Raw genomic sequence first — 18430 nt, forward strand, 5'->3', positions numbered from 1 at the left:
ATGGAGTTGTCACAAGCATAGTAACACAATCAGCAGCTCCATATTGTGCTAAAGATTATACACGAGATACTGCAGATCATGTTAGAAAGTCTATGACAACTAGCTTAGTAATCCAAGATAGAAAGAATTATCAACCACATCAGGCAAAGTATATGCAGCACTACTCTATTGTGATATCAAACGTAGTCTCCAAGACAAGAGTGATCTCCAAGGCAAGAGCAATCATCAAGACCAGCGTGCTACTCAAGATAGAATCATATGTAGAAGGAAAGTATCACAACATAGAATAGAAAGTCCTAAAGCTGACTCTGCAAGAGAAAATCCTTGTATTCATTGTATTTGATATTGTCTTATTTTTCCTTTGTTGTATTTTCTAAAACCCTACGATGGCATTGTATAAAAAGTTATGCTCATCACCATTGTAAATTAAGCCTTTTGAATATATCAATACAGAAGTTTTCACAAACAAATGGGATGTCACCAATTCCATCATAAAAGATCCCACCGAAGTCATCGTCACTACTTATCTGTGCTTGAATATTCTTTGGCACTTCCCCTTCAGAGTCATCTTCCGACAGATTTGAATTCTTCTCCACTAATTCCTTGAATACTGAAGATTGAAGGAGGAGGCCCAGTGCAGTGGTAGTAGTAGAGGACGACATAAGAGGAATTTTGCTTTGAAACATTTCTTGCTTAGGGGGAGAGTCTAAGTAGTCTACTGTGAGCAAAGGATTAGTATGGAAGAACAATGATTTAGATTCCTCTCTTGGAGTGTAGCCAGTTGGGGACGCCACCGTCTGAGGCTCTGTGATGGCCTGTGGTTCATGAGTGGCTAATGAGGTATTTGCTCCTGGCTTTAACCATCTTATATATGTACTCAAGTTAAAGTTTGTCACAGCATTGACACCCCTGTACTCAGTTGCCGCATTGTCATAAGCACGAGCAGCTTCCTCTTGGGTACCTGTGATGAGACAACACTTAGAATATTTAATTGAAATAGATAGTGAACGACGGAAACAGAGCTCAAATTCAGAACCTCTGCTCTGATAGCATAATAATCACCACCGATGATTTAACAAGTTTTATGTTCAAGATTGTTACTTCTGTGACTATATCCTTATTCGTAGTTCAGAAGTGAACTGGTTTTTGGGTCGTATATATTCGACACAAGAACAGCAAAAAGGTTCGTCATATTATGATCAAAAGGCTGAAGCGATATGGATATGTAACTTACTGTAAGTACCAAGATAGAGGTACTTGTTTCCAAAAACTCTCCCTATTCTTGCTTCCCATCTGCCATTATGATGGTGCCTGCATTAATTCACCAAAATTATTTTGATGGTTCTCTTTCAATTTATAATATTCTGAAGATGTTAGTTTCATCAAGTTGTCAGGAGCATCACCTAGCAACTCCCCTATACTTGGATACACCTCTTGAGAAGCCACTGCTCCTTCTGAAAGAAACAAATTAAACCCAAACCATGTTGTTAGTCATGGTAGTGAATTAAAGTCAATTCTTAAGTACAATATGTATGAATCTTTTACCTTCTTAAAGAGGCCAAATAATCCTCTTTAGTCACAGTTTGCATTATCTCAATTTCTTTCTCATAATCTGATATCTGTAATAAGCATTAAGGAAGTATAATGATTTTTTTTTTTTGCTGTCTAATCTTCTAAACATTTTCATTCAAAAAATTATACTATATATATAATATACTGTCATTCTTACCGGGAAATTGGTGAAAGTTGATGTCCCCCAATACTTAATGGCTGCTAAATCTTATGCTCTTGCAGCGGATTCTTCTTCGTCGTAAGCTCCTGAAAAGTTCAGGAAAGAATAATGTTTCACTTCCTTTGGAGTCCAAGTACAAAATGAATAGTAGAAGAAAACAGAATAAAATTGGAAAATCTTATAAACTTGACTGCAAAAAAGGGTACTTACCACGGTAAACTGTTGAGCGCCGATAATCAATTCCAGAGCAGAATACAAAAGAGGAGCAAAAATTTTAGGAAAAAAAAAAAGCCATCAGTATCCTGGAAAGAAGAAGTCGGTGAAGCAAATTAAGCAAAGCAAAAAATGCAAGAGTGAAATGTTTTTCTACCTTGTTTCCCTTTCTTCTTCTGTGTTACATTCCAAGAGAGCTTATCCCACAAGTGGGCTTCAAATCGACCCGTACATCTATGTCTGTTCAATTTCAGTTTGATTCAAATCAGACTCCAGGAAAAGCGGAGGGGGTTATCATATGAATCCATAAGAGAAATGTTATTTAGTAGATTATTATACAACTGTCATAATTGTATGAGAGCAGTCTACTAAATAGCATTTCCCTATCCATATATATTAGACAATCAGAAATCATTTAATTCCTTGTTCAGACCTGCTGACTCCACGAAATTTGGAGCTTCTCTTCACAGTGCTTGCAGTAGAAGTTTGATCCATTTGTTGCTGCGGAAATTGTTGTTGGGGCTGACTTTGAGTATCATCACTAATACGTGCAACAGCAGCTGGGTCTCTTCGCCGTCTCTTGACACATCGTGTTGCCTGAGCCTCACCATCTGCAACGCACATGCTGCGCCTTCTCGGGTTCACTTCATTCTTCACCCTCATTGTTTCCATCTCTTGAATGCTTCTATTGATATACTTTCTTTCTCTGTTTCCTTTCTTTTCTTCTGTGGTTGCTTGACCCAATAGGGTTATGAGTTCAGGTATATATAACTCCCGTACTTTCGTTGGCTTTTATTATGTTTTGTTTTTGCTGTTACAACTGGGGTTCGAGTCCAAACAAGGAAGACGATGATTTCGGAGCAACCTGAGACAAAATGCATGAGTAATGTCCATACGCTGTTTTCGAGCATTAGGATCCGAACATGGTTTCCTGGGGGCATATTGATTTAAGATTTGATATAAAATAAAAATAAAAAAAAATAAAAAAAAAACACGGCAAATATATAAAAACCCAATTGCAAACAAAGATATATAAATTGGCGGAGCCCGGCTTTCAGAATTTGGGGGGTCAAATTGAAAAAAAAAATAAAAATTAGGGGGGTTAAAACTAAAAAAAAATAGGGGTAAAATTTTATTTAGAAAAAGCCTGGGGCTTGGGAGGACCATGACCCACAAGCTCTACCTACCTACGCCCATATATATATATATATATTAAAGAAAGTATTAAATGAAATAGTCAGATTATTGGAAGTTTCATGTAAATTACAGCATAGCTCTCCTGCTTGGCGTATAGCGGACAAGAATACTCAAGGGATGGAAGATGGACTAATTACAGTTTTTTTTGGATAAAGATTCTAACAAAAGTTACATGACAGACTTGTTCTTTTTACAATTAAGACAAGAGAGAAGGAAGCTAATAAAATGGGGGATCTCCCCCACCTATTTTTTGAAACTTTTGGAGGGTGCTTGTTTGTGGAACTGAGTCTCCTCCCCCACCTATTTCTCGACGACAATGATTTCTATGGAATCAGCAGGTATATATAATATTTTCGACACCTCTACTCTATTATATAATATATATTACGTACAGCTCCTTCAAATTTACGATTTCTCGATTGAAAAACATAATCAAAACAAATAGGGGCAGAACAACCCAACGGTCCCAACCAAAGAAATAGAGACAAATGCAAAGAGTCATGACTCAGATTTTGTTCTGTTTTTTGAAGTTCAAAAACAAACTAATCGTAGAGAGAGAGAGTTCGGGGAGCTGGTTTCGCCACGGGGGGGGGGGGGGGGGGGGGGAGACGTGAAGCCTCCACCTCCCCCTCCCGGTGCTGGTTTACCCATTGCCTTCTAGGGTAAGGGTGTTTCATTTCTACCCTGGTCTTGCTCCAGTAGAGGCTAGGTTTTACCTCAGCCATTAGGGCTGTTTGTGGGTTTTGTTCCTTCCGGCTTGTTCCAAAAGAGCGCTTTTCTCCTATCTTTGGCTATGGAGTTGTTTTTTTGTTTTCTTTTCTTTCTTGTTTATCTTTTGGCAAAAGACTTCTCTGTTTCTGGTTTGGAAGGATGGTTGGTTGTGGGTGTCTCTGGCGAAGCTTATCTAGATGTACTTGCTTTGGGTGTTTTTTCTTGGTGCTAGATTTGTGCACTTTGACTGAGTTTTTATTGGCGCTTGCCTCCATGTGGTGGTTGTCGGTGTGCTCCAGTTCGGCAGGCTCATGACACAGTTGTGCTTCTCAGTCCTACCCATGCACCAGAGAGTTTTTCCTCCCTGGACTAACGCGTGTGGACCACGGCTTGTACATTCCGGTCTTGGCCGGTGAGGATCGTGGTTATGGAGGTTGTCTGTTGCTTGAAGGTTTCCCGGAGAGGACGCATGTTTCACATGCATCAGCTCTGGTAATGATTTTCCTTACGCCGGTTGCTTGGTGGTTTTCATGTCGTTTTGTATATTCTTGGTCTCTTTTCACCGTCTACCTTTGTAATGATCAGATTTTACTTAAGCATTTAGATGGCTTGAGAGCTAGATCGGCCCTGCTTTCTTTAGATATGATGTGCTTTATTGTAAGGAGATGCTCAAATGGTTGTTTTTGTAATATTTGTTTATTATTTTGGTAGCTGCTTTAAGTCAAGATTTTTCCTGACTTTGTGCGTGGGAATTCTACATCTCTATTCACTGTGATCTTTATTCCTGTAATAAAATTTGCTGCCTCGCCAGTTTGCTCAAAAAACAAAAAACAAAAAACAAAAAAACAAAAACAAAAACAAACTAATCGTGTATCCAAGGGGTGCGTGAAAATATGGGTGATATGGACTTGGGGCCATGCAGTATGATTTAACATGGGCGTTTTCCTGTTCATCAAAATGCTATGGGCTTTTCTTTGGGGGTAATGTGGCCATTTTTGTGGTTTCTTATTTCTTTTGGGTGCTGGTGAAAGCTAATTATTATTATTATTTTTAATAAAAACAATTAGCTTTTCTTTGGGAGTAATGTGGTCTTTTTCCTGTTATTGTGACTTTTCGCAGAGATCCTTCGGGTTTCATATGGATTTTCTTTAACCTCTGGGCCATTTTTGCTAGTCTTGGTCGCTATGTATCTCTTGTAGTTTTGGGCTTTCGGACCAAACTCTTTGAAGGCGAAAGACTATGTAAAGCTTTAGAGAAGTGATTCATGTACGATTTATATCGCACAATTATCTCACAACGTTAAGATATATTGGGTAGGATCCACATAATTCTACATATGGGTTCCACCTAATATGTCTTGGTGTTGTGGGATGATTATGTAATGGTTGTAATTTTATCATGTCTCAAAGCTTTATTAGACGTTGGGATTCGCTTAGACCTTAATTTATAGGACAAGGATCCCCTCCATGCCATGTGTATTTGTGTAGATCATGCCACCACGTGCTGAATATATTATTGTGTCATTTAGCTATTAAATGCAATAAAATAAAATCTTAATTATGAAAGATTTATTTCCATTATACTTAAAATGGAGAGAATTATATTCTTAATTTTTAATAGGACAGATAAGGTGAAATTGAGATGATCTAATTTATGATCTAGATTAAATTTCACAAGAAGTTATCTTATTTGTCATCGAAATTTTTTAAACGATATATAAGTAAATACACAATTAAATACAACAAAACAAAATCTGAACGAGAGAGCTCTCCATTTCAAATCCTCTTGCTTTAAAGCTGAAAAATGACGAAATCTTGAAATTTGCATTGGTGTATTATGTCATGCATGTACATTTGGTGGGCCAAGTGCTAGTGAAGTTTAATTACAAGGAAATAGCAACTAATGTACATATATATATATATATATATATATATATATATATATATATACGCACTCACGTAGACACCATATCAACGCACTCTGTTCCTAAAATTTCAAACAAAAAGACATTGTACTGCACCCGCTGGTTGATTGATTAATCAAAAGCTTGTCATGCCGTTCCACGGGGGCCATTCAGAAAATGAAGTGGAGTTCTCTTTCTTGCAACTCTATTCCATCTCCATTGGAAGTGCAAACAAATGGGATGTCACCAACTCCATCATAAAAGATCCCATTCAAGTCATCGTCACTACCTATCTGTGCTTGAATATTCTTTGGCTCTTCCCCATCACCATCAGAGTCATCCTCAGACAGATTTGAATTCTTCTCCACTAATTCCTTGAATATTGAAGATCGAAGGAGGAGGCCCAGTGCAGTGGTAGTAGTAGAGGACGACTTAAGAGGAATTTTGCTTTGTAACACTTCTTGCTTAGGGGGAGAATCTAAGTAGTCTGCTGTGAGCAGAGGATTAGTATGGAAGAACAAGGATTTAGATTCCTCTCTTGGAGTGTAGCCAGTTGGGGACGCCATCGTCTGAGGCTCTGTGATGGCCTGTGGTTCATGAGCGGCTAATGAGGTGTTTGTTCCTGGCTTTAACCATCTTATATATGTACTCAAGTCAAAGTTAGTCACAGCATTGACACCCCTGTACTCAATTGCCGCAATGTCATAAGCACGAGCAGCTTCCTCTTGGGTACCTGTGATGAGACAACACTTACTATATTTAATTGAAATGAGCAGAGAATGACGGAAATAGAGCTCGAATTCAAAACCTCTACTTTGATAGCATAATAATCACCATTTATTTAAAAAGCTTAAGATAATATTCATCATTTCCTTTCAACTTAAGCTTTTGAAATAAGTAATGATTTAACAAGTTTTACGTTGGAAATTGTTACTTCTGTGAACTGGTTTTTGAGTCGTATAAATCCAACACGAGAAAAGCAAAAAGGTTCTTCATATTATGATCAAAAGGCTGAAGCGATATGGATATGTAACTTACTGTAAGTGCCAAGATAGAGGTACTTGTTTCCAAAAACTCTCCCTATTCTTGCTTCCCATCTGCCATTATGATGGTGCCTGCATTAATTTACCAAAATTATTTTGATGGTTCTCTTTCAATTTATAATTTCTAAAGATGTTAGTTTCATCAAGTTATCAGGAGCATCACCTTGCAACTCCCCTATACTTGGATACACCTCTTGAGAAGCCACTGCTCCTTCTGAAAGAAACAAGTTAAAGCCAAACCATGTTATTAATTAGGGAGAGAGGCCATGGTAGCGAATTAAAGTCTATTCTTAAGTAATTAGAAAGAAAAAAAAAAAAAAAAAAGTCTATTGTTAAGTACAATATGTATGAGTCTTTTACCTTCTTAAAGAGGCCAAATACTCCTCTTTAGTCACAGTTTGCATTATCTCAGTCTCTTTCTCATAATCTGATATCTGTAATAAGCATTAAGGACGTTAAAAGATTTTTTCTTTCTTTTTTTTTTTTGCTGTCTAACCTTCTAAACATTTTCATACATAAAATCATACTATATATATACTGTCATTCTTACTGGGAAATTGGTGAAAGTTGATGTCCCCCAATACTTAATGGCAGCTAAATCGTAAGCTCTTGCAGCGGATTCTTCTTCGTCGTAAGCTCCTGCAAAGTTCAGGGAAAGAATAATGTTTCACTTCCTTTGGTGTCCAAGTACAAAATGAATAGTCGAAGAAAACAGAATAAAATTGGAAAATCTTGTAAACTTGACTGCAAAAAAGGGTACTTACCAAGGTAAACTGTTGAGCGCCGATAATCAATTCCAGAGCAGAATACAAAAGAGGAGCAAAAATTTTATGAAAAAAAAAAAGCCATCAGTATCCTGGAAAGAAGAAATCGATGAAGCAAAGCAAAGCAAAAAATGCAAGAGTGAAAATAAAGTTTTTCTACCTTGTTTCCCTTTCTTCTTCTGTGTCACATTCCAAGAAAGCTTATCCCACAAGTGGGCTTCAAATCGACCCGTCCATCTATGTCTGTTCAATTTCAGTTTGATTCAAATCAGTAACTCCAGGAAAAGCAGAGGGGGTTATCATATGAATCCATAAGAGAAATGTTATTTTGTAGACCGTTATACAACTGCCATAGTTATATGAAAGTAGTATAACATACTACTAAATAGCATTTCTCTATCCATATATATTAGACAATCAGAAATCATTTAATTCCTTGTTCAGACCTGCTGACCCCACGAAATTTTGAGCTTCTCTTCACAGTGCTTGCAGTAGAAGTTTGATCCATTTGTTGCTGTGGAAATTGCTGTTGGGGCTGACTTTGAGTATCATCACTAAGACGTGCAACAGCAGCTGGGTCTCTTCGCCGTCTCTTGACACATCGTGTTGCCTGAGCCTCACCATCTGCCACGCACTTGCTGCGCCTTCTTGGGTTCACTTCATTCTTCACCCTCATTGTTTCCATCTCTTGAATGCTTCCTTTGGTAGTACTTTCTTTCTCTGTTTCCTTTCTTTTCTTATGTGGTTGCTTGACCCAATTGGGTTATGAGTTCAGGTATATATAACTCCCGTACTTTCATTGGCTTTATTGTGTTTTGTTTTTGCTGTTACAACTGTGGTTCGAGTCCAAACAAGGAAGACGATGATTTCGGAGCAACATGAGACAAAATGAGTAATGTCTATACGCTGTTTTCGAGCATTAGGATCCAAACATGGTTTCGTGTGGTTTGGTATATGCATCATATTGCCGGTTGTGTGCGTAGGTATCGTGTAAGGTTAAAGGGATCATGCCGTTTCAACTGGTAGAAGAGTTCTATTCGTCTTTCAATACCCAAAATAAAAATAAAAAAATGAATAGTCTTAACTCTTAATTGGAAGAACCAAATGTCTACATCAGAACACAACCAGAATTTTTTACCAGGAGTAAAGCAATTTTAATAGGAGTCAAATCAAATTTTTATAGAGAAAATAATGCGAAAAACTATATTTTTATCTTATAATTATCGAGGTAGTTTCGATCAACCATTGAATTAATTATTGTTAAAAATAAGAAATATCCAAGAGTTAATTATGGCTGCAACATCAACATTGTAGGATAATTATAAGATAAAATTGTGGTATAAAGCATTTCGTGTGTATATATATATAGTATAAGAAAAAATTTCAAAACTAGTGGTCATGGCCCTCCCGCCCCAGGTTCCGTCCTTAGTATTCACACCTCAAGTGATCTTGGCTTCAAAATTAAGCTTTTTTCACAATATGTATGGAAAGTTGCTCTCTATTAAATATGAGTAATGCTATATATTGCACACATATTTCATTCTCATTTTACTAGATTGTAAAAATACTTATCAGCTCTTAGATTAGTCATTGATTAAAAATAAATAAAAAGTTAATGATCACTGACATATCAACCCAATAAAATAATAGCGTAGTTAGATATCATTGTGGGAATTGCATGATGACCCCGGCCATCTATACATGAAAACCTACATTAATTTCAATATTGTCATATAGTCATTGACTGACTGAAAAAAATAGTAGCTAGCTAGGTAGTCCCCCTTATATATATTAGTGCAATTGTGAAGTATTTGTCTCAAAATAATATAATGGGGCATATTGATTTAAGATTTGAAAAAAAAAAAAAAAAAAAAAAAAACAGGGCACATATATAAAAACCCAATTGAAAACAAAGATATATACATATATATAAGAAAGTATTAAATGAAGAGTAATGATTGAATACCACCCAAAGATACAACTTTTCACCACTTTGTCTATGTGGCAAGGTGGTCCCCTACCTTAATTTATTTTTACAAAATAAAAAAACTCAAAAAGTAGTGGGGGACCACCTTGCCACATAGGCAAGGTGGTGAAAAATTGTATCTTTAGGTGGTATTCAATCATTACTCTTAAATGAAATGGTCAGATTATTGGAAGTTTCATGTAAATTACACCATCGCTTGCCTGCTTGGCGTATAGCGGATAAGATTAATACTCGAGGGATGGAAGATGGACTAATTACAGTTGTTGTTGGATTTAATATTCTGACAGTTACATGACAGACTTCTTATTTTTACAATTAAGACAAGAAAGAAGGAAGCTAAATGGGGGATCTCCTTGCCAGTGGTCATGAATCAATCAATTTCTTCATTTTCTTGCATTCTTCGCCTAGTTTTTGCTTATTTTAGTCTGGTCTCTGACTCTCTGGATGGGTTTGGAGGGTGCTTGTCTGTGGTCTGTGGAACTGAGTCTCCTCCCCCACCTATTTCTCAACGACGATGATTTCTATGGAATCAGCAGGTATTTAGTTTTGAGGGGTGCTACACATGCACCCCTTTAGTTTTTGGGGGTTCAAAAACAAACTAATCATGTATCCAAGGGTTGCGTGAAAATATGGATGATATGGACTTGGGGCCATGCAGTATGATTTAACATGGGCTTTTTTCTGTTCATCAAAATGCTATGGGCTTTTCTTTGGGGGTAAAATGTGGGCTATGGAGAGCATTTAGTATTATAATTTACCCTAAAATAAAAAATGAACTAATTCATAAATTACCTTTAATTATTACAGGGACGTAAATTATAATTTACCCTAAAATATATACTAAAAAGTGGACATCCCCGCAGCTTATCGATTCGCGCCACAATCTAGAGTGCGTATTGCGCACCGCCCTCTCGAACAATATAAATCTCCTCCAGTCTCCCACTATCATTTTCCTTTACCCCTCTCTCTCTCTCTACACGACCGCAAACTCTTTCTTTTCCAAAACTCGCATAGCTTTCGATTCTCAGGCATGACCGACGGCCACCTCTTCAACAATATCTCTCTCGGAGGCCGTGGAGGCACTGTGAGTTTTCTCACCCTCTCTCTCTCTCTGTGGCTTATTGCGATTCGCTTAGATTTATGCATTTAAGCTTAGTCAGGCGATTCTCGTTTTCGATTTCCTGTTCTTCGTCAATCCTATTTCGGAACCCTAATTTTATTTCAACGCCCTAATTCTTTTTGATCGGGGACCAAATGTATGTGGTTTGGTTCGTTTGGTAGCGATGATAGTTGGATTAGTCGAGTTGATGATTAGGGATTTTGTGACAGTGGCTACTACAATTGGCGTTCTTGAAACCCTAATTGATTGTTTCTTTCCTGATATCTTCTTTTCGAGGTTTGATTTTGGTCTGTTACGTTTGCTGGGTGATTGCGAGGAAAATGATGACTGTGACTGCGGTTCCTTTCTTTGAAAACCCTAATTTAATTACTAAGCCGGAAATAGTTATAAGCTGTTTGGTTGCTTAGAAATTGCAGGAGAAACAGTGAATTTTGGAACCTAATCATTGGACCTTCACCTTCTATGCTTCAACTAAAAACCCTAATGCGTTGTAAATATTTTTCCTTTGTCCACTTTTATTTTAAAAATTTTGGTTTTAAATGTTTGATTGCTGAGTGATCTGGGAATAGAAATGAAATCTCAGAATCTTGTGATTAGCCCTATTTTTTCTTCATCTGAAACCCTGAGCGATCACATCACATAATTTTTTTAATAATTACCTTTTTTTTCGAGTTTGGTAAATCTGATTGGTGAGTTACAGTAGGAAAAGTTTAAAATACTTTCTATGTTGTATTTAAGAGTAATTATCATAGGAAGAAAAAACTTTGTATGTTGTATTTTAATAATAGGAGAGAAAGGAAGTATAAAAAAGCTTGGACAAACTCTTATTATACCCTTCTTCTGAGAAAAATCTCTGTATGCTGTATTTTAATAATAATTATCATAGAAGGGGAAAAAACGAAGTATAAAACGCTTGTATAGCTTCTGATTATACCCTCCTTCTGATGCTTCTTATGAAAGCTTTGATATATTGCATTTTGTAAAACTTAATATTCTAGCTGAACAAGGTTGGCCTTATTTAAAACAAATGTAGACGTAATTATTGTGGTCTTAACTTGTAATTTGGGGGAATGCAGAATGCAGGGCAACTTAAGATATATTCAGGAGGGATTTTATGGAAGAAACAAGGAGGTGGTAAGGCAATTGAGGTGGATAAAGCTGATATCATGGGGGTCACATGGATGAAGGTCCCAAGGACAAATCAACTTGGTGTTCGGATCAAAGACGGGTTATTCTATAAGTTCACTGGGTTCCGGGACCAGGTTACTATCCTCCCTCTCTCTCTCTCTCTCTCTCTCTCTCTCTCTCTCTCTCTCTCAAGATGTATATTAATTTGATGAAGCTTGGAAGTGCTTCCAGTGATTTCTCATCTATTGTACTACTTCAAGTGGTTTTCTTCATATTCAGACCAACATGTTTTGAACAATAATAATATCAAAATATCTCTAAATCATGCATAGAAATGTCCAAAACTAGCTTATCTTTATATTGCGTTTTTATGCTTGGCCTGTAGGATGTCACTAGTTTGACCAATTTCTTCCAAAACACTTGTGGCATAACGCCAGAGGAGAAGCAACTTTCTGTCAGTGGGCGTAATTGGGGAGAAGTTGATTTAAATGGTCAGTCATATTCTTTTTCATTCAAGTTGTTGATTTTAATTGATTTCCTCTCACCGCTTTGATGCTTTCCTGTGTTTGTTTGTTAATTTTGTGTAATGTATATATTAATCATTTTGTTTTATGTGGCCTTTGATCTGGTTTGCAGAGTTGTTCTTCTGTTGATGTGGTTTTTTTCCCCCCGAGTGATTGAATTGAAGGACACTGCCCTAGCTTATAGATAATTTCCTCTTTTTTGGATATATAGTTTTAAAGGTTTTGCTAGAAAATTACAATGTCATCTAGGTGCAATCTTGTGATACATCTAACTTAATCATAATTTGGTTAACTTTGTACTTGTCGCATTAGAATTTGTGATGGCTCCAACATGTTCTAAAATATTTCAGAACCTTTTTCATGCAATCTTGTGGCATCGTTAGCATAATTTTTTTATTGATTTATTATCCACAATGCGGTATTGCGTGAATTATTTTTTGCCCTACCTGTAAGGTGGCACAGTGGTATAGAAGAGAATGAATAGTTTTTATTTTATTCATTTCAAGCATGTTGATTGTCTATCATATATGATTTCTGCTGCAACTAGGGTATTAGGCTGCGTTGATTGTATAATTTATGCCTTCCTCTGTTGTTATTTTCAGGGAATATGCTGGCCTTTATGGTTGGTTCAAAGCAAGGATTTGAGGTATCTCTAGCAGATGTCTCACAAACTCAGCTTCAAGGGAAAAATGATGTAATCTTAGAGTTCCATGTGGATGACACAACCGGAGCTAATGAGGTTTGGGGGGTTTATTTGATGCTATATTTATTGAATGGGTTAGGTGTTCCCACTAATCTGATGTTCATGAACACATTGCTACCCACGGAACTGCTATATTCAAATTTAGGTTTTACTTCAGGCCCAATAAAAACGGTTTACTTGGAATAATATTATTCTAGATAACCTCAAATATTATGTTATTTTTTCTGAGTAGTTTATGTTATTATAACAGAAAGATTCATTGATGGAGATTAGTTTTCACATACCTAATTCCAACACCCAATTTGTTGGTGATGAGAATCGTCCTCCTGCTCAGGTTGGTTTCTCCTTGCTCCACAGTAAAATTGTGTGGTTTACTTGTGGTTGTTCACTGATGTCTTGTCCATCAACTGTGTTAGGTTTTCCGTGACAAAATCATGTCAATGGCAGATGTTGGTGCTGGAGGTGAAGAAGCTGTGGTTACCTTTGAGGGCATTGCAATCCTCACGCCAAGGTAGGTCTTGTGGGATGCTTAGATAGGAACAGATGCACACAGATACATGGTCATGGAGTATCCGTATTCCTCTGATTACATGTTGATTTCGTATGCTCCTCTTTGATTCTATTTCTTCACTTCATCAATGTCTAATTTGCAGGGGCCGATACAATGTTGAACTTCATCTTTCATTCTTACGGCTCCAAGGACAGGCTAATGATTTCAAAATTCAATACAGCAGCGTTGTTCGCCTGTTTTTACTTCCTAAGGTTTTCTTCTTGGGACTGATATATATATGAGCTGATTAGAATGTTCAATTTACATTTTCTCTCTGCAAAGGCTTTAAAGATTATTATAACTGAAAGTGATAGGTGTATTTATATCATACTTTTATGATTGCCTTCGATCAATTGATCAGTTCTGTTTTCTGTAATTGTATCCTGATCAGAATTTATATGGGCTTGTTCTGTGTTTATGCAGTCTAACCAGCCACATACATTTGTAGTTGTGACTCTTGATCCACCAATCCGTAAAGGGCAAACTTTATACCCACATATTGTGCTGCAGGTAATTTGTCGGTTCATTGTATCTCTATGGGTTTCCTGTTATTGCTATGTTCTTATTATATGATTATCTTCATTCTTGTACAGTTTGAAACTGACTATGTAGTTGATAGCACCCTTTCGATAAACGATGATCTATTGAACACCAAATACAAGGACAAGTTAGACCCATCATATAAGGTATGTTTTTCTTTTTCTTATTATTAGCTGTTTTGGTCCTGCTTATTTTTGTTTGTGTTGTGTATCCTGTCCAAACAAAGTGTAGTTGCATATTTATCATTGGAATCTCTATATGAGTTTTTTGGACCTGGGCCTGGGCCTGATAAACTCACATGAGTCTCTGGTGGCTTGATTTGGACAAACAGGGGCTCATTCATGAAGTTTTCACTACGATAATGCGTGGCTTGTCCAGTGCCAAAGTTACTAAACCAGGAAAATTCCGAAGTTGTCAAGATGGTTATGCAGTGAAGTCATCATTGAAGGCTGAAGATGGGGTCCTGTATCCACTTGAAAAGAGTTTCTTCTTTCTACCAAAACCTCCTACACTTATCCTTCATGAAGAGGTACATCTTTTAACTTGTGCATACAAATAATGGATGATTGGTAGGCCAATATGTGTGATGGACATCAATTGGAGATGACCTTTTTCATATTTCTAATGATAGATTGAGTATGTGGAATTTGAGAGGCATGCTGCTGGTGGCTCAAATATGCATTACTTCGACCTTCTTATAAGACTCAAAACTGAGCAAGAACATCTATTTCGGAACATCCAGAGAAACGAATACCATAATCTTTTTGACTTCATCAGGTTATTTTAATTTTCTTATCTCATTTCATGGACACAGTCAATCGAGCTGTCTTCAAATTTTTACCTTTTGGCTATTCATGCAGTGGGAAGGGGTTGAAAATTATGAACCTGGGAGATGTCCAAACCGCAGATGGTGTTGCACGTGTTCTTCAGGATGAAGAAGATGATGCTGTCGACCCACATCTTGAGCGCATCAAGAATCTAGCTGGTGGAGATGAGAGTGATGAAGAGGTCAAATCTTTATAACTAATAGTTTGGTTTTATTTTTTGTTTTGTTTCTTTTTTCTTGGGGGATCTGCAGATGCATACTAGATTTTAATCTTTATGGTATTTTTAGAAAATGTGGGATCCCGATGCTCATAGTAATCTGTGTATGTGTGTTTATGTGTGCATGCATGGACGGGCTTAGATTTGGCTGTTCTAGTTGTTCAGTATGCATGCATGCATGGGTTAAATCTTTTGTTTTTTTCCCCACTGCTAAGCATGTACTAGACTTTGATCTTTATGGTTTATTTTTAGATGTGGATCCAGATGCTCATCGTAATCTCTCTCTGGGCATGTGTTTGATGTTGTGTTTGTGTGTTTCTTCATTTGTTTTTATCTCTAGTTTGTGTACAATTGTATCTTGGTAGGCTTGTCTGCTTTTCCATGTCTCTTCATGTTCTTTTTCATAAGTGTATTTCAACATGGTGACTTTCTGCAGGATGAAGATTTTGTTATTGACAAAGATGATGGAGGTTCTCCGACTGATGATTCTGGAGAGGAGGAATCTGATGCTAGTGAAAGTGGAGATGAGAAAGAGGCAAATCATTTTTTTACTTCTGTTTTATTTGCTCAAGTCTTATAAGAGGATTATCATTCAATTTTCTTCTGTTACTCTTTTCTGGTAAGTATTGTTTTTTCTTTTCTTTCTTTGAGTACTAACATCTAACGAATGCCAAATTTCAGAGGCCTGCAAAAAAAGAATCCAAAAAAGAGATTTCATCTTCCAAGGCATCTTCTTCTAAGAAGAAGTCTAAAGATGGAGATGAAGAAGGTTCAAAGAAGAAGAAACAGAAAAGGAAAAAGGATCCAAATGCACCAAAGAGGGCGCTGTCCGGTTTCATGTTCTTCTCACAAATGGAAAGAGAGGTGAGTTTTCTGTGTTCTACGTTGATGACACTGATTGTGGCTTGGTAATATAATGCAATTTCAAGGAAAAAATGAAATTGGTTGGCATGGACATGTTGGTTGTGTGGCTTGGGGAGAATATTCTTAGTCCGGCAGGCTTTTTATTATTTTCATATTTTTGTTTCAGTTAGAAGAAATATGCCCCCATACAGAACCTTTATTGATCTTTTTTCTTTTCTTTTCTTTGTAATTTATTAGATTATTTGAGTTCTGGTTGAGTGCATATGTATTTATGTCTAACATATGGATAATAATCCTGGCTTGAACCTGACACACAGTCCTTGCACTCATGCTGCAACCCAAAGTCAGCCAGTTATATGTTGAGCTAATCTGTGAAAATCAATGTGACCATAATATGAGAAAATAGAGTAATTTAGCACAGAAATTCATATTTATAAGATGGTCTCCAAACCTACTTATGTTTTCTCGTCAAGTCATAACTAGTAGTTATTGTTGTGCATGGGACCCGGGTAGGTTGCTAAGCTTAATAATTGTGTTGACCACAGAATATAAAGAAGAGCAACCCAGGAATCGCATTTACGGACGTGGGGAGAGTACTTGGAGATAAGTGGAAAAAGATGACAGGTATGCATGGTTTAACTAAATAAATCGTTTCTTCTTGTAACTTTTTTTTTTTATCAGGATCTCTATATGATTTGCCATCTATCTATAGCTTGTATTATTTAGTTTGCTTCACCACGTACATAACGCTTTTCCATTTTGTGTTGAATGTGGGTGCAGCTGAGGAGAAAGAGCCATATGAAGCAAAGGCTCGTCAAGACAAAAAACGTTACAAGGATGAAATCAGTGGCTACAAGAACCCACAACCAATGAATATAGATTCAGGGAATGAATCTGATAGCGCATAGATTAACTTGGATAATACTATCCTCAGTTTTTCTCCATGTGTTATATCAATCGGCTCATTTGTAGGATTAAATATCTTTGTAAATCTAATCCCGTATTTGGTTCGGAAGCTTCTTTCTTTGTTTCCTTGATTTGCTAAATGAGTTATGAATTCTCACTTCCTGTTTAATAGTAGTTCTAGATACTTTTGAGCATGCATTGTTCCGCGCACATGTTCGGGCTACCCCTTGAAACCATAACCTTGTAAGCACTCAGCTTGTTGGGTTTTAGTTTATGCGTGTTCAAGAAGCTGTTGTTATGGTAGCTTATATTGACTAGATAATGCAGATGTTAGAAATAAAATTGTTATGTACAATGGAATAGAGCAGTACCTTATCTATACTGTGATCAAATATTGTTTCACGTGATTCTCTAATAAACCTCTTTCTTGGCAGTGGAATATACTACCAAAGAGTATTGGAGTAATATTTACAAAATCCAGTCTAGAAGCACTGGAAAAGTTGAGAATTGTCTTTTTTTCAATTTCTTATCTCAACCCATTTAATAGGAGATTATATATAGTCTCACCCAGTTGATGGGGATAAAGCAGTTTGGAGCAGTTACTCTGTAGAAAAAATAACTGAAAGAATAACGCATGTTAGATATAATTGAACCAGTTATATTTTACAAGCCAAGTGTGTATCGCCTTGCTTGAGTATTGAGGGGTGTGCCATGTGGACGCCTCCTGATATTCAACATCTTCCACTCAGACGCAATAGGCACGTACCGGTCATGCATCTTTCAATGTATTTTTTGTTATTCATACTTGCAAACAGATTGCGACTACTGAGAACACCTACATAAAAAAGTACATAAAAAAGTTGGAGCACTATACCAAATCTTTATGAAAAAGACAAGAAAAAAAAAAAAAAAAAAGTTCTCAACAGCAGAGAACGACGGTGAAGCATAAAGTAGATGGTGCTATATTGTTGCACACCATGTTAAAAAATATGATAATCACATGATTTTCAATTCCAATCGACCGCTAGAAGCCTTGTACTCATCGGATTTTCTGTCAAGTTGCAAGTTGAAATCTAGATTTGTTGGTCTCTTGTCGCATTCTTGTTTTTATTCTTTGTGGCAAACTCGCATATTACAGGTTAGGTACGTGATAAGGGGATCAATAAATGTGTTAAAGGGAAACCGGCGAGGAAGAAAAAGAAAAAGGGCCATATCCTGCAAAGGTCGGGTTCTTGTCACCGTTCCACTGCATGGTATCACCGTATCAGAATCAGATTCCTATTGGATTTGATCTTATCATAATTTCATTCAGCATGTTTTGTCTCAAAAAGTTGAGACATATTCTTCGGAACACCTTCACTAGGGCAAGTGCCTGAATAAATGTCGTAGACTTATCCGACATTTAGTTTAATTCTCTAGCATGAATGTCTGCTCCGATTGAAACACCTAGAGAGACGAGATTACCAAGCTGTTAATTCTTAGGGAGCTTTAAGTAATCTCA

The 18430-nt window shown here is 36.8% G+C and overlaps 2 protein-coding genes and 1 pseudogene across 2 annotated transcripts; 1 reads left to right on the forward strand and 2 right to left on the reverse strand.

Moving 5' to 3' along the window:
- Nucleotides 1-413: 413 nt before the first annotated feature.
- On the reverse strand, nucleotides 414-2617 carry LOC133860576 (AP2-like ethylene-responsive transcription factor At1g79700; annotated as a pseudogene).
- A 3190-nt stretch (nucleotides 2618-5807) lies between these two features.
- On the reverse strand, nucleotides 5808-8372 carry LOC133861584 (AP2-like ethylene-responsive transcription factor At1g79700). Its single transcript, XM_062297377.1, has 8 exons — nucleotides 8010-8372; nucleotides 7724-7806; nucleotides 7564-7572; nucleotides 7350-7438; nucleotides 7160-7233; nucleotides 6963-7013; nucleotides 6795-6871; nucleotides 5808-6489 (listed from the first exon to the last, which is right to left on the reverse strand). The coding sequence occupies exons 1-8, from the start codon at nucleotides 8246-8248 to the stop codon at nucleotides 5927-5929; spliced, it is 1185 nt and encodes a 394-aa protein (XP_062153361.1). The 5' UTR covers nucleotides 8249-8372; the 3' UTR covers nucleotides 5808-5926.
- Nucleotides 8373-10444: 2072 nt separating this feature from the next.
- LOC133859735 (FACT complex subunit SSRP1) lies at nucleotides 10445-17308 on the forward strand. The gene is made up of 16 exons (XM_062295250.1): nucleotides 10445-10634; nucleotides 11747-11932; nucleotides 12184-12289; nucleotides 12925-13061; nucleotides 13276-13359; nucleotides 13442-13536; nucleotides 13679-13787; nucleotides 13999-14085; nucleotides 14169-14261; nucleotides 14447-14644; nucleotides 14747-14892; nucleotides 14976-15123; nucleotides 15596-15694; nucleotides 15841-16023; nucleotides 16569-16647; nucleotides 16804-17308. The coding sequence occupies exons 1-16, from the start codon at nucleotides 10581-10583 to the stop codon at nucleotides 16929-16931; spliced, it is 1932 nt and encodes a 643-aa protein (XP_062151234.1). The 5' UTR covers nucleotides 10445-10580; the 3' UTR covers nucleotides 16932-17308.
- Nucleotides 17309-18430: the final 1122 nt, after the last annotated feature.

This window comes from Alnus glutinosa, chromosome 2 (assembly GCF_958979055.1).
Source record: "Alnus glutinosa chromosome 2, dhAlnGlut1.1, whole genome shotgun sequence".
Lineage (NCBI taxonomy): Eukaryota > Viridiplantae > Streptophyta > Magnoliopsida > Fagales > Betulaceae > Alnus > Alnus glutinosa.